Below are 26,716 nucleotides of genomic sequence, written 5' to 3'. Positions count from 1 at the left end.
AACCCTTTGGTTGGAAGCCCAGGCTCAATCCACTGAGCTACACCAGCCCAGGGCAGACAGGGGGGTTTTGACCCCACCTAGCATGTACTTCAAAGGGCAGAGAGAGGTATTATGGCCTTTTAAAAAATAACCTCTCCTGGGGTAAAAATAAATTATAGTATAAAATAAAATACATATATGATTATAACTCAGTCAGTAACCTCATTTGAAGCAAGTTTGATGGGCAGAGTTTTCTCTGTTCTTTATTAGCAAATTAATCAGGAGGCTGGCACAGTTTGTGAACAGCTTCTCATGGGAACTTTATGAGCCTTACTGTTTCAATCATGTGAAATTAATCTCTGTTAGAAAGATGCTTGCAGATCCTGGTGAGACTTGGGAACAACTGTTCAATTTGTTATTGCTGCCTTCTATCTTTCTCTAAAACGCATAGGAAAATATTTAAACCATTGCTGCCTATGAGGGGGTTTTCAGGTCTCACATAAGAGATGCATATCACCTTCTAGGTGGTGCTTACCTGGGGGGGAGAGGCAGAGAGGAATGGGATCAGTACAAACATAAAGGAAGCTTCAATTATATTTTTAATGTTTTATTCTCTTTTTATTAAAAAGATAAGGCAGAGTTCTGGCCAAAGATAGAGGTGTAGGTAGATATGCTTTGCTTCTTTGCACAACCAAAAGAAGTATAACAACCAATTTAAAAACAAAAGACAACCAGAACTGCCAGAAAATCAAACTGCATGGAGTCCAACAACCAAGGAGTTAAAGAAACATTCATCCAGACTGGTGTCCTGAGACAAAGAAATATGGCCCAAATGAAAGGACAAAACAAAACTCCAGGAGAAGAACTAAGCAACGAGGAGATAGACAACCTATCAGATGCAGAGTTCAAAACACTGGTGATCAGGATGCTCACAGAAATGGTTGAGTATGGTCACAAAATAAAGGAAGAAATTAAGGCTACACGAAATGAAATAAAGGGAACCAACAATGAAGGGAAGGAAACCAGGACTCAAATCAACAATTTGGAGCAAAAGGAAGAAATAAACATTCAACCAGAACAGAATGAAGAAATGAGAATTTGAAAACATGAGGAGAGGCTTAGGAACCTCCAGGATAAGTTTAAATGTTCCAAAATCCAAATCATAGGGGTGTCAGAAGGAGAAGAGGAAGAGCAAGAAATGGAAAACTTATTTAAACAAATAATGAGGGGAAGCTTCCTCAGTCTGGCAAAGGAACTAGACTTGCAAGGCCAGGATGCTCAGAGAGTCCCAAAGAAATTGGATCCAAGAAGAAACACACCAAGACACATCACAATTAAGTTACCCAAGATTAAAAATAAGGAAAAAATCTTAACAGCAGCAAGAGAAAAGGAGACCATTACCTACAAAGGAGTTTCCATAAGACTATCAGCTGATTTCTCAAAAGAAACCTTACAAACAAGAAGGGACTGGAAAGAAGTGTTCAGAGTCATGAAAGGCAAGAACCTACATCCAAGATTACTCTGTGCAGCAAAGCTATCATTTAGAATGGAAGGGCAGAGAAAGTGCTTCCCAGATGAGGTCAAGTTAAAGGAGTTCATCATTACCAAGCCCTTATTTTATGAAATGTTCAAGGGACTTATCTAAAAAAAAGATGATCAAAAATATGAACAGTAAAATGACAACAAACTCACAATTATCAACAGCTGAATCTAAAAAGCAAAAACTAAAACTAAGCAAACTAGAACAGGAATAGAATCACAGAAATGGAGATCACATGGAGGGTTATCAGCGGGAAGCAGGTGAGGAGAGAATGGGAGAAAAGGCACAGGGAATAAGAAGCATAATTGGTAGGTGCAAAGTAGACAGGAGGTTATTAAGAATAGTATAGGAAATGGAGAAGCCAAAGAACTTATACATGCAACCCATGGACATGAACTAGGAATGCTGGGGGAAGGGAATGCTAGAGGCAGGCGTGGTGCAGGGAGAAGGGGGAGAAAGGGGAGAAAAAAATTGGGACAACTGTAATAGTGTAATCAATAAAATATACTTAAAAATATATATAGCTCTATTTTGTATAAAAAAAGAACAGTTCCATTTCTGGGACTTTTTGTGTTAATGTTGCATAAATGCACAAAGATATATGTATAAAGGTATTATCATAGTAAAAAAGAGGAAAAATAGTTTCCATCAATGAAAAACAGATTAATTGATGATGCTACGTTCAACTTACAGAATACCATACATCAAAAAATGAAGATGTCCACAATACAACATAAATTTTAATAAGCAAGTGGCGGAACCTTATATACAATATAATCCCATTTGCATGAAAAGGCATACATTATACATATAAGTGCAAACAAGTGTCTGAAAGAAATGTACAATGATTATCTCTAAGAGATGAGATTGCAGGCTGGGAATGGGAAAGAAATATTTTATTTCTTCTGTGACTTTTATTGCATCATTAGGACTCTGTTGCCAATGACAGAAAACTGAAACTCAAACTGCCCTAAGAAATAAGTGAATTTATTGCCTTAATTTAACTAAAAAATCTGTGGGAAGTTTCAGGCTCATTTACTTACTGTTGCTACCTACAAGGTGCCTAAATTTTTGGACACATGCCTCATACAGCGCTGTATGATGTTGGTTTTGGGGCTTTCAGGTGCCACCACGTGGTGAGGCTGCTGTACTGCTACTTGGTTCCTTTAAAGAAGAGCTCAAGCAATTCGATTTCCAAAATGAAAAGTGGTCATACAGCTCTCTGTCTTTCTCCCATCCTTCCTCCCTAAAAAAATAAATAAATAAAATATTAAAAAAAAAGAATCTCTTATAGGAAAGCCTTCAGATCAAAGTGTAGACTATGACACATAATTAATTCCACACCCTGCCACTGAAATTTCAACACAGATATTTTTTAAAAGTATAAAGCCCTGTCAGTAGAAAACAATTAGTGTATCATCAATGTACCAGAAATTTTGAGGACTATCTAGAAAATAGAAAGCAAATGGGTTTGAATTTCCTGAAAAAATCAAAAGATAAGAAATTGCATCTCAGGACATCTCCTTCCCTGGAAACTACAATTTAAGTCCTCTGAGGGGGACCAATGTTTGTTACCCCCAAACAGGGCTTTTGGGATATTGATTTGAAGCTGGTTTTTCAGAAACAAAAGACTCAGAAAGAACCTCTGACCCTCCCTTCTACTTGCCTAAAGGAATTCAGATAGGAAAACCTGCTTAAAGAAGGGAGCATGACCACCACATCACAATAATTACGATAAACTAAATGTGGCAAACAGGGACTTCCCTCTATGTTCCATTATTTCTGGGTGGCCCATCAAGAACTTGTTTATCACATTTGCTCTTTCCACCTGTGAATGCCTACTTTCCCTTTGAAATCCCAGGTCCCCGTCCCCATTCTCCTTAGTCCAAATGGTTTATAAACTTCAATGACCCAGTGCACCCTCAGGTCTCACATTCCAATGGCACCCCCACGTGTGTATCCATAATAAATTTGGGACATTTTCTCCTGTTAATCTATCTCATGTGGATTTACTTATTAGCCCATCCAGACAACTTAGAAAAGTGGGAGGAAAGTTATTTTTTGACCCTCACACCTTTCAGGTTGGAAATTGAGGCTGCTTCCCTGTGCTCAGATTTTTTGAGCATTTCAAACAGCAAAACTTCTTATAAACCATGCTAGCATTTTCCAATAGAAATGTAATGTGAACCACACATGCAATTTATTATTTTTTAAGATTTTATTTATTTATTTTTAGAGAGGAGAAAGGAAAGAAAAAGGAAGAGAAACATCAATGTGTGGTTCCCCCCATGTGCCCCCTACTGGGGACCCGGTCTGCAACCCAGGCATGTGGCCTGACTGGGAATCAAACCTAGGACCTTTTGGTTTGCAAGCCGGTACTCAATCCACTGAGCAACACCAGCCAGGGCTATTGTTTGTTTGTTTGTTTGTTTGTTTGTTTGTTTATAGAGTACATTTATTAAAGCTGGGGACAGTGAAACAAGGAAGGGCTTAGGATAGCAGAAGCAATAGGAGAGGGTCTGGCTCACTGAAGAGTAAGAGAAAGGGGGGCCTTGGAGACAGATTCAGGAAGTTAGTGTTTAGGAGACCTTCAGAGTCCTTTAGAGATCAGGGGACCTTTAGAGTTTAGGAGATGCATGCCCGAGAGGGAAGAAAGGTGTGGGCATGCTCATGGGACGGGCAGGGCATGCCCACACAAGAAATTTAAATTTTCCTAGGAACCACAGTAAAAAGTGACAAGAAACAAATTCTGAGACGTCCTATATTAAATTATAATAGGCCCAATGGTGGAAGTAAGAGACGAGAGAAGTTAATCAGTTAACAACTGCAGGGCAAAACCAACAAAAGACTGCTCACATTCCTGAATGTTACAAAAACTTGGTGTTTTCTCCCACTGTAGCTCCTCCGAATTTGATCTTGTGGGAGGGAGCCAGTAATTTTACTTTGTCAGCATCTTGGTAGGAAGCAGAACTGGAACTAATTATTTTCATTTATCCTCCCAACATTCTTAAGAGGTAGATAAGGAAATGGATATTCAGAGAAGTGCAGAAAACTTGCCCCATGAAAAGTGGCCATTTTAAACCACATCTATTTGACTGCAAAGCCTATATTACTTCTTTCCATTCTTAAATAAGTGTTGAAACAAGCCATATTTCCAGTTAGGAAGATGAAAATGCCTAGGTTTGAGTCCAGCCTCTGTGACTTAATTAGCTGTGGGATCTTGTACAAATCATTAATCTTCAAAGTCCTTCTCATCACTAAAAACTCTGATGCCTCATTTACACTCTGCCTGTTTCAGTAATTCCCAGTGACACTTTAATTCATCACAGTATGGTTTCTGCCACCATCATTCTGCTGAAATTGTTCTCACCAAAACTGCCAACCTCATCCTTGTTGCTAAATTGACTGAATATTCAATGCAATGTCCTTACCGCATATTATGCTTTGTTATATATTTCTTATACACTAAGGTACTACAATTTTAGTAATTCAGAAAATTACCTGAGGGTTTGCAGAGGAAACGTTTTACTCACAAACAGTTATACATATAGTTTTCATTTATATGTGGCACTGGACAGTGTTTAAAAAAAAAGGCAAAAAGAAAAAAAAGATTGGAAAGACCACACACAAATTAATTCAAGATGGACTACAGACCTAAGCAAGAGAACTAAAACTACCAAGTTTCTAGGAGAAAACAGAAGAGAATAACTTCAGGACCTCGTGGTAGGCAAATATTTCTTAAAGAGGAGCACTCAAGATAATATTCAAAAATTATAAAGTAGACCTCATCAAACTTAAAATCCTCTATTCACCAATGATGCTGGGAAGGAAATGAAAAGGCAACTAACAGAGTCAAGTTTTCCACTGTTGGAGTGGGAGGTTACGGATAAGCGAGAGAAGAGGCTAGAATGACCCATGTGGTAATGGATTAAGTTGGAGACATTAGCATGAACTCCTGATTAGCTTAATATAGATGCAGATGGTTAACAAAGAAATGTTTATAGATATGTATATACATATGTTAGTATAGACAACGATATTTCTTCACTCTGTCAACTGAGAGACTCCTCAGTAGCAAAGAGCACACTTAGTGTCCAAATCTTCCTTTCTAATACCATTCTTCAATAAAAGGAACAAGGGCTTCTTGGACAAATTGCTGACTTTAGCCCTGACTGGGAAACTCAGTTGGTTGGAGCATCATCCCTACATGCCAAGGTTGCAGATTCCATCCCTGGGCAGGGCACATACGAGAAGCAACCAATGGATGCATAAATAAGTGGAACAGTAAATCAATGTTTTTCTTGCTCTCTCTCAAAAAAAAAATCAATAATAGAAAAAGGAGATGGCTGATTTTAGTAGTGGAGCAGGGAAAATACCAGATGAACATGGAGCATCTTCTAGAGCCAGAAAGTAAGGAAGTATACACTAAAACAAATAAACAAAACCCCTACAATGATGGGGATATGTAAAAGTAACAGAGGAACAAACTGAAAGAGCTGCCAATAGCAACAAAATATAGTATTAGTGGATAGCCTAACAGTCCTGACATAAATGGTTGAATAAATAATGGGGTAAATGGGAGGAGATAAATCTCTCATCAAGAATAATTCCAAATAGTTTGTGTTCAGAGTTTGTCCTCAACTAAGTGAAACATGACTTTCCACTCCTTAAGTGTGGGCTGCCCATAGTTACTTTCTCCCAAAGAGAACAGCATGAAAAGAGGGGAAATTGTAATTTCAGAGACACTACCTCAAACAAGTGGTCAAGGTTAACAGAGATAAATAATATTGATGTTATGTACACTTGATGTGATATGAGAATGGCACTTCATCTCTATGGTCTTCCTCCCGCAAACCCATAACCTCAGTCTAATCATGGGAAAAGCATCAGACAAATTCCAATTGAGGGGCATTCTATCAAATACGTGACCAGTACTCCTCAAAACTGTCAAGTTTACCTAAAACAAGGAAAGGTCTGAGAAACTGTCACAGAGTAATGTGGTATCCTGGAACAGAAAAATGTCAATGAATAAAAACTAAAGAAATCTCAATAAAGTATGGACTTTTGTTAATAATAATGTGTCAGTATCATTTCATTAATTGTAACAAATGTACCATAATAATATAAAAGGAGAAATTGGATGTGGAGCATATGAAAACTCACTCTATCTTTGCAATTTTTCCATGAACTTTAAACTAGTCTAAAATTAAAAGCTTATTTTTTAAAAATAAAAGAGCTCACAGACTGGGAGAATACATTCAAAATACATATACCTGGCAAAGGACTTGTGCCCAGAACAGATAAAACTCCTACAAATGAATGCTACAAATACAACCAAAACTGAAAACAAACAAACTTTTCTAAACAGAGGCAAAAGACTTGAACAGACATTTCACAAAACAAGATACTAAAATACTTGATGAACACATGAGAAGTTGCTCACTATCACTGACCATCGGGGAACTACAATATTAAAACCAGGTACCTTTTCACACCTACTAGAGGGCTTAAAATTAAAGAGCGATAACTCCAAATGTTGGCAAGCATGTGGAATCCTAGAACTCTTGCACACGGCTAGTGGGAGTGTAACGTGTTACAAACACTTTGGAAAACTGCTTGGCAATTTCCCATAAAGTTAAGTATACACAAAATGACCCAGAAATTCCACACCTATATTTCCCCAAGAGAAATAAAACATGCCCACAAAAAGACTTGTACAAGAATATTTATAGTGCTCTGGCCAGGTGGCTCAGGTGGGCAGCTCAGCTGGTTAGAGCATGCCCTGATACACCAAGGTCGCAGGTTTGATACAAGCATCAACTAATGAATGCATCAATAAGTGGAACAACAAATCAATGTTTCTCTCTGAAAATTAGTAAAATAAAAAAATAAATAAGCTCTATCACTAAACACGACTGGGCCATATAACAAATTCTAGATAGCTATATTCTATATTCTTTAGAATAAAGAATAGAATAGCTATATTCTATTCTTTAAAACAAAAGATTATTCATAGCAACTTATTTATAACAGCTAAAAACTGGAACAATGCAAATGTCCATCAACAGTTGAATGGATAAAGTATTCAATAGAATACTTTTCATCAGTAAAAACAGGTAACTTCTGATTCACGCAACAGTAGTCATGGGTCTTGAAAACGATATGCTAAGAAAAAGAAGGCAGACACTAATCAATACCTACCGCCTTTAATTTTGAAATAATAGAAATCAGAGGAATGGTTGCCTAAGCGAGATTGGAAAGGGGTTTAAGTTAACTCTTGGGTGGTGGAAATGCTCTATCTCATTCATGATTTGGTGGTAGTTACATGACTGTTTACATTTAGCAAAACTAATCAAATCATACATGAAAAAGCTATGCTTTTCACTGTATTTAAATTTTACCTCACTAGAAAGAAAAAGGACCAAAAAGGCTGTGGGTGTTGAAAAGTAACACTAACGGATGTAAGGAGAAATTCGGTGTGGGAAGCCTTTTTTTTTTTTTTTTTTTTTTTAGAGGGGAAGGGAGGGAGAAAGAGAAACATCAATAGGTTGCCCATTGCCTCCCATACCAGGCCCACAACCCAGGCATGTGCCCTGACTGGGAATCGAACCAATGACTTCGATTCGCAGGCTGGCACTCAATTTATTGCACCACACCAGCCAGGGCAAAGCCGTTTTTTAAGAAACGTTAAATGAAGAAACATTCCAAGAAGCTTTGCTGTATTTATGTAACTAAATAAGGACATTAGGAAGCCCTGCAAACCTTGAGTCCCTTCCCTCTTTCTCCCTCTAATACGCGCGGGGCCCTAGGAGGTCCCGCGCGGATTCAAGCTCAAAGGGACATCACCTTCCCCCGGTTCCCGCCCCGGGCCGTAACCCTCTCGCTCCGCCCCTCGGCAACTACGCGACCCAGACAGGTCTACAGCATTGAGCCGCAGACCCACCCGTAGATTTCTCTCACACCCCTTGTGAACCGTCCGTTCCCCTTTCAATCAATTCAAATAGTGCAAGGAGAAAACCAATCGCAAGCCTAATCGAAGGGAAGAGGCGGGCACATTTCCCGGAAGTGTTGGTTAAAATCCCTCCAATCAGAGGTTCGGTGTGGGAAGTTTGAATTTAGCTCAGGCTGGGCTGGTGGGCGGTCCTGTTTTAGAGGTAGCAGTGGGCTTCCAGGCCGAAAATTCCTTCGTTTTTCGTGTGGTTGAGGTTTCACGCCAGAAGCTGCCTCAGGTAGGTGGGTGCTGGGGAACTGGTGCTGGCCGGCCTCCTTCTTGAAAGCCTAGAAGGACCTGAGGACCAGCAGCTGAGGGCGGGGAGGCTCCGCCAGGACAGTGTTACTTGTCCTTCCTGAAGCTGCTGTCACAATTCTTCGGAAGAGTAAATATTTGTTGGCTTGAGCTATGTAGCAGTCAGCGTTTCACCACCGGGGCGTAATTGGTCTCTGGAGTTTGTCGGTCTTTAGCATCCTTGGCCCTGACATTAATTTTCAGTAGCTCCTCCCCATTCCTGTGGCATCTGTAAACGTCCAGGTTGAGAACGCCGTGGGCAAGCAAGAAGAAAACATTCTAGACTTTCCAGCTGGAAGCAACTCCCGTCAGACAAGGAAGAGAACTTAGGCGTATGTGAAGAGCCAGGCCGCCTGGCTTGGGATGCCAGCTGCGCCACTTTTTCTCTCCGCTCACGTGGGCGGTTAATTTACCTCATTTGTATAATGGCCGTAATAATAAGTGACTACTCTTTAGGGTTCAGATAATTAAATATACCTTTAGTATTAGTTCTCTCTGTGTCTCTGCTGCTATGCTGTTTTTCAAAATAATTAACACATAAGTTTTGTTTTTTCTTTACTATATAGCAAATTAATACTTGTGGGAGGTGGCAAATCAAATAGGGGAGAGGTCTTGATGAAAAGCACAGTTCTTTGTCACTTCCCATGGGCCCTTAAAGGAGAATGTTATTAGCATCCAGATCAGATGAAGTCTCATTTTTATACTCTGTGGATGCTTAAAAATCATGTAGCATTTTAATTTGTATTCTTGTGCAGATTTTCCTATTTGAAGTTTATAATGGACTTGCTTATTTATTCTCATTGAGGAATATAGTGTGCTTATAAGTTTTTAAACTCCCTAATGACACTCCCTTCTTCCTCCCCTCCCCCCTTTTTCCTTTTAAGCTGGCAAGAATTTTCTCTGGAAAACCAGTCCTTTTTCTTCAGTTTGGCTTGGTTGTTCTCTATACCAGATGCATGGGTAGCCACCTTAGACTTCCCACTTTCCTTTATTCTTCCATCAGTTCGATCCGTGGTTCCTTGGAACCCGAGACATCCTCTTTCTTGTCCTTCTCTCTTGTGTTGCTTGAGTATTTTTCAAGGATCTTTCCATGAGAATGGTATGTGCCAAGTAAACTATATAATTTCTTACATGGCCAAAAATAATTTTATTCTGTCCTACCAAGGGCATACTGATTTGTTTATCCTTCTACATCACCATGGTAATTCTTCTGAAAACGCTTCTTTTTCGTAATCGGGTATTTTCAATGCCTGTTTATCATTCTTGTCTAATAGGCATCTTGTATGGTTTTTGTTTGTTGGTTTTTTTTTTAGCTTGAGAACAAAAATGTCAGGCTGCCTGCATTCATCACCAGGGGCAGGTTGAGAAACTATTCTACTTATTATGGACAGTAGCTTCCTGAGCTTCACTTTATCTGTCAAGCAAGGTCCTACTTAGGACCCCAGAATAAGTTGTAGTGTCTTATCTTCTAATAACCTCCTTCCCGCTCTTCGGTGTCATATATTTATTCCATTTGTATTTCAATACTTTTGTTTCAGAAATCTCTGAGGTTGGGATGGGAGGTGAACTGCAGTCTTAGCTTTTTATTTTTTTCATTTTGTTTTTTTATTATATTGTATTGATTGTGCTATTACAGTTGTCCCAATTTTCCTCCTTTGCCCCCCTCTACCCTGTACACCCTTTCCCTCCAGTGATCTCCCCCTTAGTTTATGTCCATAGGTCATGTGGGTAAGTTCTTTAGCTTTTCCATTTCCTATACTATTCTTAACATCCCCATCTACTTTGTACCTACCACTTATGCTTCTTAATCCCTACAACATTTTCACATTCTCCTCCTTCCCCCTCCCTGCTGATATCCCTCCTTGTGATCTCCATTTGTATGATTCTGTTCCTGTTCTGGTGGTTTGCTTAGTTTTGTGTGTGTGTGTGTGTGTGTGTGTGTGTGTGTGTGTGTTTCTTTTTTAGATTCAATTGTTGATAGTTGTGAATTTGTTGCCTTTTTAAAATTTTATTTTCATTATTTTTAAATTCTTTTATTTTAAGTATATTTTATTGATTATGCTATTACAGTTGTCCCATATTTTTCTCTCCTTTATTCCCCTTCACCCTGCACACCCCCTCCCACTAGCATCTCCCCCACCCCACCCCTTAATTCATGTCCATGAATTAAGGGTCGTATATAATAAGTTCTTTGGCTTCTCCATTTCCTATACTATCCTTAAACTTCCCCTGTCTATTTTATATCTACCATTTATGCTTCTTATTCCCTGCACTTTTTCTTCCATTCTTCCTCTCCCTCTTCCCCGCTGATAACCGTCCATGTGATCTCCATTTCTGTGATTCTGTTCCTGTTCTAGTTGTCTGCTTAGTTAATTTGGGGTGGGAGGTTGGGTTTTTGTTTTTTTAAGTTCAGTTGTTGATAGTTGTGGGTTTGTTGTCATTTTACTGTTCATGTTTTTGATCATCTTATTTTCTAAGTCCTTTTAATGTTTCATTTAATATGGGCTTGGTGATAATGAACTCCTTTAACTTGACCTTATCTGGGAAGCACTTGATCTGCCCTTCCATTCTAAATGAAAGCTTTGCTGGGTAGAGTAAACTTGGATGTAGGTCCTTGCCTTTCATGACTTGGAATACTTCTTTCCAGCCCCTTCTTGCCTATAATATTTCTTTTGAGAAATCAGGGGACAGTCTTATGGGAACTCCTCTGTAGGTAACTGTCTCCATTTCTCTTGCTGCTTTTAAGGTTCTCTCCTTATCTTTAATCTTGGGTAATGTAATTATGATGTGCCTTGGTGTGTGTTTCCTTGAGTCCAACTTCTTTGGAACTCTCTGAACTTCCTGGACTTCCTGGAAGTCTATTTCCTTTGCTCTTCCTCTTTTCCTTCTGGTACCCTATGATTTGGATGTTGGAACGTTTAAAGTTGTCCTGGAGGTTCCTAAGCCTCTCCTCATTTTTAAATTCTTTTTTCTTCATTCTGTTTTGGTTGAATTTTTATCTCATCCTTATGTTCCAAATCATTGGTTTGAATGCCAGCTTCCTTCCCTTCTCTGTTCGTTTCCTCTGGATTATTCTTTATTTCATTTAGCGTAATCTTTATTATTTTTTTCTTCTTCTTTTTGCTGTGCTCAAAGAGTTCTCTGAACATCCTGATAACCAGGGTTTTGAACTCTGCATCTGATAGGTTGACTATCTCCCCTTTACTGAGTTCTTTTTCTGGGCTTTTGTTTTGTTCTTTTATTTGGGCCATATTTTTTTGTCTCCTCAACTTGGCAGCCTCCCTGAGTTTGTTTCTCAAAGGTAGAGCTGCTTTGACTCCCTGTCTTAGTAGCATGGCCTATTGTAGAAAAGGCACCTGTAAGTTGTGTGGGGCGGAACCCTAGGTAATTGCCAGGGTGGAGCATCTGCTTCACCACTTTGTGCTGGTGGGGGGAGGGCTTGGAGAAGAGACAATGCCACCACCTGGCTTCTTGTGGTTCATCTGTTGCTAGCCCATTTCCAGTCACTTCACCCCCTTCCCAAGTGCAACTGATGCCCTTCTAGCTGCTACCTGGGTAGTGAATCCTGGAATGGATGGATTTGTATACGTTCTAAGACTGTGTTGGTCCTTTAAGTAGCAAAAATCCAGCAGTTTTTTCTGCCGCCCCACCCTGCACTGGTTTTTACAGCCAGAGGTAATGGGGATCTATCTTCCTAGTGCTGGAACCCTGGACTTGCCGTCTGGCCTGGGACTGGATCTCTGGCTGCCTCTAAAGTTATCCCTGCTTCCGATCCCGCAGTGCCTCACTGCCTGTCTCTGCTACTCTGCCTCTACTACACATCTGGATGAATGTGGCTTCTTAAATCCTTGGTTGTTGGACTTCCATATAGCTCAATTTTCTGACGGTTCTGGGTGTTCTTAGTTTTGAGATCTGATTGCAGTTCTTTCTATGATTGCATGAGTAGGCAAAACATGTCTACCTATGCCTCCATCTTGGAATCTTAATTTTTTAAGTAATAAAATGAAAATCCAGCCTGGCTGGTATAGCTCAGTGGATTGAGTATGGGCCTGCAAAGCAAAGGGTCGCTGGTTCCATTCCCAGTCAGGGGACTTGCCTGGGTTGCAGGTCAGGTCCCCAGAAGGGGACACGTGACAGACAACCACACATTGCTGTTTCTCTCCCTCTCTTTGTCCCTCCCCTCCCTTCTCTCTAAAAATAAAATCTTTTAACAAATAAATAAATGAAATGAAAATCCCTGTAAGTTTGTCTGTCTCTCTTTTCCCTGACAGGATGTCTTCGTCGCGTTTTGCCAGTCGACACAGAAAGGATATGAGTACTGATATGATTAGAACTAAAATTGCTCATAGGAAATCACTGTCTCAGAAAGAACACAGACATAAGGAATATGAACGAAATAGATATTTTGGTTTGAAAGATGTCAACATTCCAACCTCAGAAGGTAGACTTCTTCTTGAATTAGATGAGACATTTCAAGAGCTTATTCCAGAAAAGGCCAGTGTCAAGCCAAGTAAGTAAAGGTTTATTGTAATTTTAAGTGCTTTGAAAAGTGAAGTTGATTTAATAACTGACATGAAAAAAATCCTCACCAGTCCCTGGCCAGGTAGCTTGGTTGGTTGGAGCATCGTCCCAGTATGCCACGGTTGTGGGTTCAATCCTCAGACTCAACCAATAAATGCATAAATAAGTGGAACAACAAATAGATGTCTGTCTGTCATTCTCTTTATCTCTCTCTCAAAATCAATTAAAAAAAAAAACCTGAGCAGAAGAATGGAGTTTTGTAATACGATTTTGAATAACTTGATGTTTTCCACTGTCTATTTAAGGTAAAGGCTAAAAGCTATTTTAGCTAGGCTAGAGCCATTCACCTATGGAATATTATAACACTTTATTTTCTATATTGCCTTATAGGAATTCTAAAGTTCTTACTTCTGGAGCTTGGGTAAGATAAGTGTTGGCAAGATAAATTGATAAGGGACATAAAAATAGAACTGATTAAAGAATCTATGAAATAAGGATACTTTGCCAGTGAAGACATTTCTTAGAATGGCAAGGAATTCTTCCTTGCAATTTGCCCAGGGCAGGAATAGAAATTTTAAAAGAACAGAGGTTGAGCTGGTGTGGCTCAATGGCTTGACCACTAGCCTGCAAACCAAAGTGTCACCAGTTCGATTCTCAGTCAGGGTACATGCCTGGGTTGTGGGCCAGGTCCCCAGTTGATGGCATACAAAGGGTAACCACACATTGATGTTTCCCTCCCTCTCTTTTTCCCTTCCTTCCCCTCTCTCTAAAAATAAATAAATAAAATATTTTAAAAAGAAAAAACACAAAGGTTGAAATAACTTGTGGTTAGGGTGCTAAGGAATTAACAAGAAGTTTTTCAAAGCACTTCTTAGTAGTGGATGAAGTTAGGCAAAATGATTTTTTAGACATTTGCATAACTTTATCTGCAATATTTTTATACTGTATATGTTTTTCTTGCTTAGAGTCAATGAGAACTCTTCTATGTGATCAACGGAAACAAATGCTCCAGAAATACAAAGAAGAAAAGCAACTTCAAAAATTGAAAGAGCAAAGAGAGAAAGCTAAACGAGGAGTGTTTAAAGTGGGCCTTTATAGACCTGAGAAACCTTCATTTCTTTTGTCCCACCAAAATGCTATGAAAGCTGAGCCAATGAAGGTAAATTTAGTATCCTAACTAGATACAAAGGAATAGTTCCTTTTAACTGTTCCTTTTCCTTTAAGAATTACACTTGATTTTAGCCAAAAGGCTGGTAAGCAATTCTTTTAAGAGATGAAATGACTAAAATTACCCATTCCCTTTAGTTCCTTTTTCTCTTAACTAATTGGTGGGAGGTGGGGGTGACAATAGTAGAAAATGAAAATCAGGTCTCTCAATGTAACTCTAGGTAGGCTGAGATAGGATAAAACTAGAAAAGCAAGTAGAGCCAGGCTGAGCAGTGAATGCTATGCCAGGGACTTGGCATTTATCCCATGGGACATGGAGAGTCAAGGGAAGCTTTTAAATGAGGTTATACCATCAATTAAATTAATAATGCAGGAAGATTATCCAGGCTTTGAAGATTATAGTCTGGAAAGGGGAACATTTATAGATGGGAAGACCAGTTACAAGACTATTGTGAAAGAGTAAATGAGACAGAATAGGTGGACTGGGCAATGTGTTTCAAAGGAAGAAATAGGTGTAAGACATCTTTGGAGATAAGTTTGACAGGTGACCAAGTAGATAGTGAGGAGTAAAGAAAATTTAACACTCAGAATAAGATGATTCTGTTTAGCCCTGGCTGACATAGCTCAGTGGATTGAGCGCGGGCTGGGAACCAAAGTGTCCCAGGTTTGATTCCCAGCCAGGGTACATGCCTGGGTTGCAGGCCATAACCCCCAGCAACCGCACATTGATCTCTCTCTCTCTCTCTCTCTCTCCCCCCCCCCTTCCCTCTCTAAAAATAAATAAATAAAATCTTAAAAAAAAAAAGATGATTCTGTTTATGTTAGTTTGAATAACTGTATAAATTATGCTGCTCCCTAAAAATGAGGAAGGCAAGTAAAGGAACATGATTAAGTGGGTGCATTTTAATACCCAACTCCCCTTTCTTTAAACCAGTTTGGGCCATCTAGGTAACAGGCAATGGTATAAAATTTGGAATTAGGATGGAGGTCCATGCTAAGGGGTGGATTGAGGATGTGGTATTAGTATGGGTGGGTGTTTAAGCTGTGGGACTGAATATGACCAATCCATTGAGGACATATAAAATTATGAAAGAGTGAAGTCTGGAGAGCACTGTCAGGTGGCAGAAGTCAGGTACCAGTGACAGGCTGAGAAGGACTGGTCAGAGTGGCAGGGGAACTAAAGCTGAGGATGGAAGGGGCGATATAAAAGAAGAGAATGCTCAGTGAGTCAAGAAAGGGAGTATGGACAGAGGGAGTTTGATTTGTGAATTAGGTAGTCACTGGTGATTTGCTATTTTAAAGGTATGTATAAAAGATCTCATTTTAAATAATATTTTTTAAAAACCTTATTGACTATATACTCATTCCTGATTTAAATAGGAATTGAAGAACATGAAGGCCCAAGATACTGCTAATTTTCTTTGCTTCATGAATCTGATTCATTTGACAGATCTTTATTTTTCTCTGTGTATTACCTTAGGATAATGTGGAAGAGACCAAAATTAGTAAAACAACTCAAGGTGGAAAGATAATAGATAAGTAAATATTCTATATAATGTTAGAGGATAGAGAGATTAATTTATGTTTGGAGGAACATCAAAGAAGACGTTTTAGAAGGGGTTAGACTTCATCTGCTTTCGCAAGAATATGTAGGATGCCAATCATTGGTCTAGACTGTAAACCACTACTTACAAAGTGTTATACGAGTATGTAGGGGGAGAAAGAGATATATCATTGTGTTAAATTATAAGATTCACCAATGATTGCTTTTTATTGTCCTTAGACAGTAGTCATTGCTGAATTTTGCTCATGTTATGCACTTCGGAGAAAAGCCTAATTTTATTAACATAGGTTTTCACTGAGATTTGGTAAAGAAAATGTCTTCTCATCTGAAAAGAAGTCTGAATATGCTTCTTACAGAATTTTACAGAGTTGATAAACATCTTACCACTTTTTAATCAGTCTTCCTCTTGCTAGATTTTTTCCACATTTTGCTATCGGGTCTTCATTTTCTTATTGACAGTGGACAAGTTCATAGTCATGAGATTTGAAGGCAAATTGTCCAAGCTAGGAAAATAAGCTGTAAAGTATCTTTTCATAAATAAAAGGAAGATTCTAATATTCTAGTCTGTTCATCTATCGCTTGCATATTAATGAGGATTCCTAATTATAACTGGAAAATATGGTTTAAAATGTATTCTCTCTCCTCACTGAGAAATATAAGTTTTGAAGCTATTAACCTAAAGATGATTTAAATTAAGCCAGAACCAGAAAAAAATAGTAATTTAAGTTAGCAAGCTTTGCCATAAATGACTACAAATAAAGTTTAACTTTAAAATTGGAATTTTATTTCATAATGAGACATAGAAGCAAATTTTGCAAGTTCATTTTTTAAAAAATATTACCTTCTTTGACTGTTTTAAGGCTGTTCCATCTTTTGTACGGATGACAAGGTCAAAGGCCAAAGAACAAATGGAGCTGACTAAGGTACAGTTGATAGTAGATAATGTTATTAAAATGACAAATTATACTTTCTTTTCTCAGAATAAGTAACTTTATTTTTAATCTATCAGCTTCAAGTATAGTGGTTGTTTTACTAGAGTTGATAGCACCAAAGTCACTGTGGCATAGGGCAGTTTTGGCTAAATGCTGAAGTGCTATGCACTTAAAATAGTCTTTGCCCAATATGAGAACTACACCTAGCTTTGTCTTGCCCTGGCTGTTTAGCTCAGTCAGTTACTGCATTGTCCTGATATGCCAGGGTTGCAGGTCCAAGCTTTGTCTTTGCATCACACTATTTTGTTTGTTAGCTTATTTGTCTTCTGTTATGCATTCCATAATAGAAAATGCAGGTAGAAATATAAAGCACATAGGGTGGATGTTGTAAATTATGAGTTTTCAAAACACTGCTAGAGTAAAGTTATTAGGAGGATTGCTAAAATAAAGTGGGCAAGGGGGAAGTTGTATGCTTCTTTGTCAGGTAAGGAAGCTAAATTTCATGTATACAATAAATTTTGAATCACTACCATGTTCCTCTAAGCTCTAGGATATAATGGGGAACAAAATAATTCCCTGTTTTTATGGGAGATAGGCAATAAAAAAAGTATATATTATGTCAGATGGTCATAAATATTCTGAAGGGAGATGGGGAGTACTAAAGTAGGTGGAATTTTGATTGGGCCTCACTGAGATGGTGGCATTTTGAATGAAGTCTTTAAGGAAGTAGAAAGGTGAACTATGGCAAAGAGTTTTCTGTCCAGGAGAAGAATTTTCTAGACAAAATTTAAAAGTCTTGAAGTGAAAACATGCCTGGTGCCCTGACTGGTGTGGCTCCGTAAGTTGGGCATCAACCCACGAAGAAAAGGTCAGTTCCATCTCCAGTCAAGGCACATGCCTGGGTTGCACGTTTGGTCCCCAGTTGGGGGTGTGTATGAGAAGCCACCAATGAATGTTTTCTCCCTCTCTTTCTTCCTCCCTCCCCCTCTCTCTAAAAATACATAAATAAAATCTTTAAAAAAAAAAAAAAAACCATGCCTGGTATATTTTAAGGACCTTCAAATGATTGTAGTCAATTCTTTTTAATAGCTTTGGTTATTAGCATTTTCTAAATTCTAGAATTCTAAAAAAGCTTGTAAGAATATGAATATAATGGAAAACTATTTTCTTTACTCCATTTTATTTGGGGTAGTGGATTTTTTTCCCGAGTTATTTCCAATAGTCAGATTTCAGGTGAGGGATCAATGTACAGATTAGAGATGTGGTGGTTTGATTTATTATGCAATTAAATCATGTAACACCTAATCTTCTCAATAGGTTGCTAATGGGAATGATGTTCGAACATCTCGACCTGGTCAAAGACAAACTTCTGAAAAGAAACTGTTGGACAAAGAGAAAAAAGGTAGGAATATTAGCAGTTATAAGCTCTGATGTTGCCACAACAATAATAATTTTTAAAAAGCATTTGATTTATTTTTCCCACAGCTGAACAACCTGAAATGCCCACCTCAGTGAGAGTGACTCGATCAGCTACTCTAGCAGCAAAGCAGACAGCCAGGCCCATCTCCTCCACTACAGCAAGAAAGCCAGTGACAAGAGCTACTGATGGTAAGAACTATTTCTTGATCAATGAATGAACTAGAATGTTTTGGTCCCTGAGATTTTTAAGTACTCCCTTGAGTAGGGGAGGAGGAAATGGAAGATTCCAGTTCCCTGAAGGTAGGTTCTATGACCCTTCATCCATTTGACAGTGGGTGCTCAGGCATTGGGGTACCTGAAGTGGTGTAAGCAGTGCTTCATAGTGAGCAATTAATAGCCCCAATAAATTGCAGTCCATCCATTTGGAAAACAGTGTAAGCTTTTAAGAACAATGTGAAAAAAATGCTTAAGAACGTGGTTTATGATATATTAAATGGGGAAAGAAGAACAGGTCAAAACTTGAATAGTATGAGCACAGTTCTAAAATATGTATGTAAATATGTGAACATAGGAAAAAACTGGAAAAATGTACCCTGAAATATCAACAGTGATTATTACTGAATAATGTCATCTTAGGTATTTTTTTATTTTTGTTTTTTTGCTTTTCTTTATTTTCCAAATTTCCATAATTTAGATTTTGCTATTCAGAGGCAAAAGGTAAAGTACCTTAAGACCTTTGTTTTGTTTTTGAAAGCAGATGACCTATACTTGGCAGGAAATTTAATCTGTTTTTATCTTATTTTATAATAAGACTTTTTAAAATATATTTTATTGATTATGCTATTACAGTTGTACCATTTCCCCCTTCACTCCCCTCCACCCTGCACACCCTCTCCCAACCACATTCCCCCCCTTAAGTTCATGTTCCTGTGTCATAAGTTCTTTAGCTTCTACATTTCCCATACTATTCTTGCCCTCCCCCTGTCTATTTTCTACCTACCATCTATGCTATTTATTCTCCATACCTTTCCCCCCTTTCTCCTCCTCCCACTCCCCTGTTGCTAACCCTCCATGTGATCTCTATTTCTATGGTTCTGTTCCTGTTCTAGTTGTTTGCTTAGTTTCTTTGGGTTTTGTTTTAGATTTGGTTGTTAATAATTGTGAGTTTGCTGTCATTTTACTATACATGTTTTTTCTTTATCTTCTTTTCTTAGATAAGTCCCTTTGACATTTCATAAAATAAGGGCTTGGTGATGATGAACTCCTTTAACTTGACTTTATCTGAGAAGCACTTTATCTGCCCTTCCATTCTAAATGAAAGCTTTGCTGGATAGAGCAATCTTGGATGTAGGTCCTTGCCTTTCATGACTTGGAATACTTCTTTCCAGCCCCTTCTTGCGTGCAAGGTCTCTTTTGAGAAATCAGCTGACAGTCTGATGGGAACTCCTTTGTAGGTTACTGTCTCCTTACTTCTTGCTGCTTCTAGGATTTTCTCCTTCATTTTTACCTTGGCTAATGTAATTATGATGTGCCTTGGTGTGTTCCTTCTTGGGTCCAACTTCTTTGGGACTCTCTGAGCTTCCTGGACTTCCTGAAAGTTCATTTCCTTTGCCAGAATGGGGAAGTTCTCCCTTATTATTTGTTCAAATAACTTTTCCACTTGTTGCTTTTCCTCTTCCCCTTCTGGTACCCCTATAATTTGGATGTTGGAACGTTTAAATATGTCCTGGAGGTTCCTAAGCCTCTCCTCTATTTTTTGAATTCATATTTGTTCATTCTTTTCGGTGTGGTTGTTTCTTCTTTCTTCCTTCTAGTCCACTCCATTGATGTGAGACCCAGCTTTCTTTCTATCACTATTGGTTCCCTGTGTATTTTTCTTCATTTCACTTATTGTAGCCTGCATTTGTTCATCTAATTTGCGCCCAAAATCAACCAATTCTGTGAGCTTCCTGATCACCAGTGTTTGGAACTGCACATCTGATAGGTTGGCTATCTCTTAGTCACTTAAAACGATGGGTCTGGGGCTTTCATTTGGTCTTCTGTTTGAGCCTTTTTTGTGTGTCTGGTAGTGCCTATTATGGTGAGGGGCGGAGCCTTAGGTGTTCACTAGGGCCGGGCACTCCAGTCGCTGGGTTGTGACGTTATATGTGAGGGTGGGGGTGAGAGGGAACAATGGCGCTTGCTCCCGTTCTTCGTGGGACCTCAGTCCCTTCTGTTGCTTCCCCTGAGCAAACTGGGCCCCTCTGGTGCCAATTCCCATGTGGGTGGGCTTGTGTTCCTCGTGGGACCCTCCAAGGACCTCTCCTGTGAGGCCGGGTGTTTCCCCGTGTGCCTCAACTCCCACAGGTGTCCTCAATCAGTGTCCTGAGGCTCTATTTCCCAGCGCTGGGATCCTGGGTTGCTTGCAGTGCCTTGCTTCACGATCGCCGCCTCGCTGGGTCTGCGGTTGCCACCCTTTGGCCGTAGGCTGCCAGCTGCCGCTTGCACACTCAGGGTCCACCCGCTCTGGTCTTGCGTGCCCCAGATGCCTTACGTGCCCAGTCCCCGAGCCCGGATGCCCCACTCCGCCCCTCCTACCAGTCTGGATGAATGGGTCTATTTCAACTTCTTGGTTGTCCGACTTCCATTCAGATCAATTTTCTGTCAGTTCTGGTTGTTATTCTGTTTCTAAATTGTTGTTGTCCCTATCTTGGTTGTACAAGAAGGCACAGTGCGTGCACCTATGCCTCCATCTTGGCTGGAAGTCTTATGATAAGACTTGTAAGCATAATTTTTTTTAATTATTACTTTTTTTAAGATTGTATTCATTTATTTTTAGAGAGGGAAGGGGGAGAGGGAGAGGGGGAGAGAGAGAGAGAGAGGGAGAGAGAGAAACATCAATGTGCAGTTGCTGGGGGCCATGGCCTGCAACCTAGGCATATGCCCTGACTGGGAATCAAACCTGCGATGCCTGTTTCTCAGCCTGCACTCAATCCACTGAGCTACGCCAGCCAGGGCACATAAATTTTTTTAAGACATACACTTCTGCCCCAGTATGGCTCAGCTGGTTGGGTGTCATCCCACAAACTGAAAGGTTGCCACTTCGATTCCCAGTGAGGCCACTGCCTGTTTCTTACATTGATGTTTCTCTCCCTCTCTTTCTCCTTCCCTTATCCTTCTCTAAAAAAAGATTTTAAAAAAGACATAGATCCCTATTGTTGCCTTTTTTTTCCTTTCGCAAATTACCTAGTGCTTTTAATGCAGCATTTTCTGTCTAGTCAAAGTGAATGCCATATTTTATTTTATTTTTTAGATAATGAAACAGAAAGAAAGGCAATAAATCAAGGAAGATCTGCCCAAAATGTAGAAACTAAACCTGACAAGGTAGTGTATAAAATCTGTTTATTTCTAGATTCTTTGGAAATCTTATTGCTACTTTGAAAAAGTTGAAATTAAGCATACAGAACTGCTCAAGAGGTTAACCTACAGGTGTGGGAAAAACTCTTAAATCATAAAGAAACATAAGAGTATTTACTGTTGTTTTTCAAGGATAACATACTTGTTATGAGAAAACATAATTTGGTTAACAGGAGATAGAAAAAATAAAATAAAAACATAGCTGATAGAAACATTCATATGAGAATTAGCTTTGATGCAGTAGGGTGAAATGCACTGACTTTGAATTTAATTAGGCCTGAGTTTAAATATTGTCTCTGTTTCCAGTTAGTTATATAACCTTGGGCAAGTTATGAGTTTGATTTTGTTTTTCTATCTGTAACATGTAATACCTACATAGACTAGTATTAAGAATTAAATAACCTCGACTTCCGGCAAGATGGAGGAATAGGTGGACGCACCGTACCTCCTCGCACAACCAAGATTAGAACAACAATAAAATACAGTCAGCATAACACCCAGAACCGACAGGGGATTCATCTGAATGGAAGTCGGACAGCCAAGAAGTTGAAGTAGACCCGTACATCCAGACTGGTAGGAGACAACGAGCCGAGCGGGCGCGGGGCTGGCGCAGGTCGGCAGCGCACGGAGGTCGGGGGAAATTTGGCGCGGAATCGGCGCGACAGCCATCGGGCGCAGGAACGCAGCGGTGGACCCTGAGTACGCAAGCTGCGGCTGCCGGACCCAGTGGGGCAGCGATTGTGGACCAGGGCAGAGCTCGCAACCCAGGAGCCCGGGGAAAGGTCTAGGCCCAGGAGAATTGAACTGCCGCCATTGATTCCCTCCCACCCCACCCCCGCCCCCACCCCCGCCCCCGCCCCCGCCCCCACATATAACGTCACAATCTAGCGACTGGGGCGCCCAGCCCCGGTGAACACCTAAGGCTCCACCCCCCACCTTAACAAGAGCGACCAGACCGGAAGGAGAGAGACAGGGAAAGACATAAGACATGTGTGCAACAGAGCCGATCAGTCCCCCAGGACTCATCCTTTTGAGCGACCAAGAAATAGCCAATCTATCAGATGCACAGTTCAAAACGCTGGTGATTAGAAAGCTCACGGAATTGGTTGATTTTGGGCGCAATTTAGATGAAAGGATGCAGGTTACCATAAAAGAGATGCAGGAAGATACGCGGAGGAGAGCCAATAGAGAAAGGAAGGAATCTGAGTCTCAAAACAATACAGTGGACCAGAAGGAAGATAGAATCAACCAAGCAGGAAAGCATGATGAAATAAGAATTAAAAAAAATCGAGGAGAGCCTTGGGAACATCCAGGACACCTTTAAATGTTCCAACATTCGAATTATAGGGGGTACCAGAAGGGGAGGAGCAACAAGTGGAAAAGTTATTTGAACAAATAATAAAGGAGAACTTCCCCAATCTGGCAAAGGAAACAGTCTTCCAAGAAATCCAAGAAGCTCAGAGAGCCCCAAAGAAGTTGGACCCAAGAAGAAACACACCAAGGCACATCATAATTACATTAGCCAAGGTAAAAATGAAGGAGAAAATCCTAGAAGCAGCAAGAGATAAGGGGACAGTAACCTACAAAGGAGTTCCCATCAGACTGTCAGCTGATTTCTCCAAAGAGACCTTACAGGCAAGAAGGGGCTGGAAAGAAATATTCCAAGTCATGAAAGACAAGGACCTACATCCCAGATTGCTCTGTCCAGCAAAGCTGTCATTTAGAATGGAAGGGAAGATAAAGTGCTTTTCAGATAAGGTCAAATTAAAGGAGTTCATCATCACCAAGCCCTTATTTTATGAAATGCTAAAGGGACTTATCTAAGAAAAGAAGATAAAGAAAAAACATGTATAGTAAAAGGACAGCAAACTCACAATTATTAACAATTACACCTAAAGCAAAACCAAAAGAAACTAAGCAAACAACTAGAACAGGAACAGAACCACAGAAATGGAGGGCACATGGAGGGCTAGCAACAGGGGGGTGGGAGTAGGGGAGGGGGGGGGGAAAGGTATAGAGAATAAGTAGCATAGAATGTAGGTTGAAAATAGATAGGGGGAGGGCAAGAATAGTACGGGAAAGGTAGAAGCTAAAGAACTCATAAGAATTGCACATGGAAGTGAACTAAAGGGGGGGGAACGTGGGTGGGAGAGGGGGTACAGGGTGGAGGGGAGGGAAGGGGGAAAAGGGACAAATGTAATAGCATAATCAATAAATTTAAAAAAAATTCATTTGAAAAAAAAAATGAATTAAATAACCTCATGTTTCTGATAGCAGCTAGCATAGAGCCTAGTAGAATTTTCAAAAAAGAGCCACCATTTTGAAGACCCATCCTTTGGTTTATAATCCATGCTACAATTCTATAACTTAATAAAAAAGAAAGTTATACCAAAGTGACTAGATTTTTACTGAAAATCAAACAGATCCTCCATGAAGAAACTACTGAGTGAATCTTCACAGACAAGCAGCTGTACTTCAGCGCTCCTCTCATGAGATTGACTTTCTTTTAAGGATTATCATTCATTTTTTGTTTGTGTGTGTGTTTTGAATGAAATTTATTGGGTGACAATGGTTAATACAATTTATACAGGGTGGGGCAAAAGTAGGTTAACAGTTGTTCATATGGAAAATAATGCAACAATTAATAAATAATACAAGAATAAATTCTTTTGGCATACTCACAGCTGTAAACCTACTTTTTCCCTGTCCTATGGGGTGGGCAAAAGTACGTTTATAATTGTGAGTAACATTCTTTTGAGTTAATAAAGCTGTTACAGTAATCTTAACCTACATGTCTGTTTTCCATATGAACAACTGTATACCTACTTTTGCATACTCCTATATTGGTTTCAAGTGGACATTTCTATGATACATGATCTGTATATCACTCATTTTCACTTTCATTCCCATACTAACCTCAGGGACATTGTTACCCTTGAACTCTTGTCCAGGTTGAAATACTCTGGTTTCAGTTCATATCTCATTAAAAATCTGAAACATAGAAACCTCTAAAAATTATATTTAAATGGGTGAATGTCAATAGGTAAAGGTAGTCAAAGGTACAAGTTTCCAGTCATAAAATAAGTGAGTCCTGGGGATATAATGTACAGCATGGTGACTATAGTTAATTATACTGCATTGTATATTTGAAAGTTACAAAGAGTAAATCTTAAAAGTTCTCATCACAAGAAAAAAATCTGTAGCCCTGGCTGGTGTGGCTCAGTGGATTGAGTGCAGCCTGCGAACCGAAGGACCACTGGTTCCATTCCCAGTCAGGGCACGTGCCTGGGTTGTGGGCTAGGTCCCCAGTGGGGAGCGTGCAAGAGACAACCACATATTGATGTTTCTCTCCCTTTCTCTTTCCCTTCCCCTCTCTCTAAAAATAAATAAAAAATAAAATTTAAATTTAAAAAAATCTTTTAAAAAATTTGTAACTTTGTGATTATTTTGCTATATATACAAATGTCAAATCACTATGCTATATGTACAAATATCAAATCATGCTGTACACCTGAAACTAGTATTATATGTCAATTATGACTTAGTAAAATAAACAAGTAACAAATTGAATTGAAAAAGAAAATATGTTTCATATTTCATATGGTTAATCTTACTGTGTTACATGAAAAATATTTTTGCTTATCTGATAAAGGACTTGGTCCTTGACAATAGTAGTCATCCAGTAAATTTTGGATTATGATTCTCAAACCATTGTAATTATCAACATAATTTAAGTAAAAATATATGTGTTTGGTAGGTGAGTAAATTTTTCCACCTTAGTTTTCATATATTTTAATTTGTTATAATACCAAAAATTTATTACATATTTAGTTCTTTTAATAAGGATCGGTTCTCTCTCTTTCTGGAACATAGCAATGGTTCAGTGTAGCTGGTCTTCTGACTCCATGTACACACTCAGATGTATTTGTTTTTGCCTTGTAAATTATGTACATGGCACATATATCTCAACTTGCACATTTTCAGGCCTGTAAGAATTGGTTCAGGATATCCCCAGAAGAGAAATTCTCACTCTATTTTGTTTACTCATATCTAGGTCGTTTCTTCTCAAGTTGATAGTGAAGAAAATAATTTGGATTCACAAAGCAATGCAACAAATGATGGAGTTTTATCAAAAATGGAAAACTTACCTAAGACAAATATTGCAAAAACAAAAGGAAAGAATTCCTTCGCACCTAAGGATTTTGTGTTTCAGCCATTAGATGGTCTGAAGACCTATCAGGTTACACCTATGACTCCCCGAAGTGCCGAGGCTTTCTTGACACCCTGTTACTCCTGGACTCCTGTAAAAGCAGAAGTGTAAGGATGTAATATTAATATTGAATTCCTTGCTAAGATGGATAACAAATGTCTTTTCCTTTGATTTGTCCTGTGCTTTTTATTATTTTTTATTTTTAAAGATTTTATTTATGTATTTTTAGAGAGGGGGGAGAAACATCAATGTGTGGTTGCCTCTCATGTGGCCCCCACTGGCGACCTGGCTCACAACTCAGGCATGTACCCTGACTAGGAATCGAACTGATGACCCTCTGGCAGCCCACCTTAATCCATTGAGCTACACCTGCCAGGGCTGTCCTGTGCTTTTCAAAGTTATTATTTAGTTAGTAAATGATGTTAATTATAAAACATGAAAATTTGATCTTCTAAAAAAATTTTTTTCAGAAGGCTACAATAATGTATTTGATAGCTTTGATATTTCCTATGTGTTATCATTATTTTTATGGTACAATAAGTGGGGGGGGTTGGTTTTAATAAGTGAGTATTATAATACTTAGAAATAAATTTTTAGAAAGAAGAAATTGCTCTAATACCAAAGGTGACATGTTGTTTGATTTTTTTTGTTTGTGGTTTTTAAAATTTCATTTATTTTTTTTTTTGTTTTTTGCTCGCTGAGT

The 26,716-nt window shown here is 39.1% G+C and overlaps 1 protein-coding gene across 1 annotated transcript in view; it reads left to right on the top strand.

Moving 5' to 3' along the window:
• The first annotated feature begins 8,612 nt into the window (after positions 1 to 8,612).
• Positions 8,613 to 26,716, top strand: part of DLGAP5 (DLG associated protein 5) — a 41,865-nt gene continuing 23,761 nt past the window's right edge. The window contains exons 1-8 of the mRNA XM_045822945.1: positions 8,613 to 8,748; positions 13,076 to 13,314; positions 14,291 to 14,484; positions 16,917 to 16,979; positions 18,306 to 18,390; positions 18,474 to 18,596; positions 21,700 to 21,770; positions 25,858 to 26,120. Coding sequence (XP_045678901.1) covers positions 13,077 to 13,314; positions 14,291 to 14,484; positions 16,917 to 16,979; positions 18,306 to 18,390; positions 18,474 to 18,596; positions 21,700 to 21,770; positions 25,858 to 26,120 — 1,037 coding nt within the window. The 5' untranslated portion in view covers positions 8,613 to 8,748; position 13,076. The remainder of the gene's footprint in view (positions 8,749 to 13,075; positions 13,315 to 14,290; positions 14,485 to 16,916; positions 16,980 to 18,305; positions 18,391 to 18,473; positions 18,597 to 21,699; positions 21,771 to 25,857; positions 26,121 to 26,716) is intronic.

The sequence above is a fragment of the Phyllostomus hastatus genome, unplaced genomic scaffold (assembly GCF_019186645.2).
Source record: "Phyllostomus hastatus isolate PE091 unplaced genomic scaffold, TTU_PhHast_1.1 phas_scaffold_501, whole genome shotgun sequence".
Classification (NCBI taxonomy): Eukaryota; Metazoa; Chordata; class Mammalia; order Chiroptera; family Phyllostomidae; genus Phyllostomus; species Phyllostomus hastatus.
Note: the sequence above shows the minus strand (reverse complement) of the source record. Positions and strands in the feature narration are given on the sequence as shown.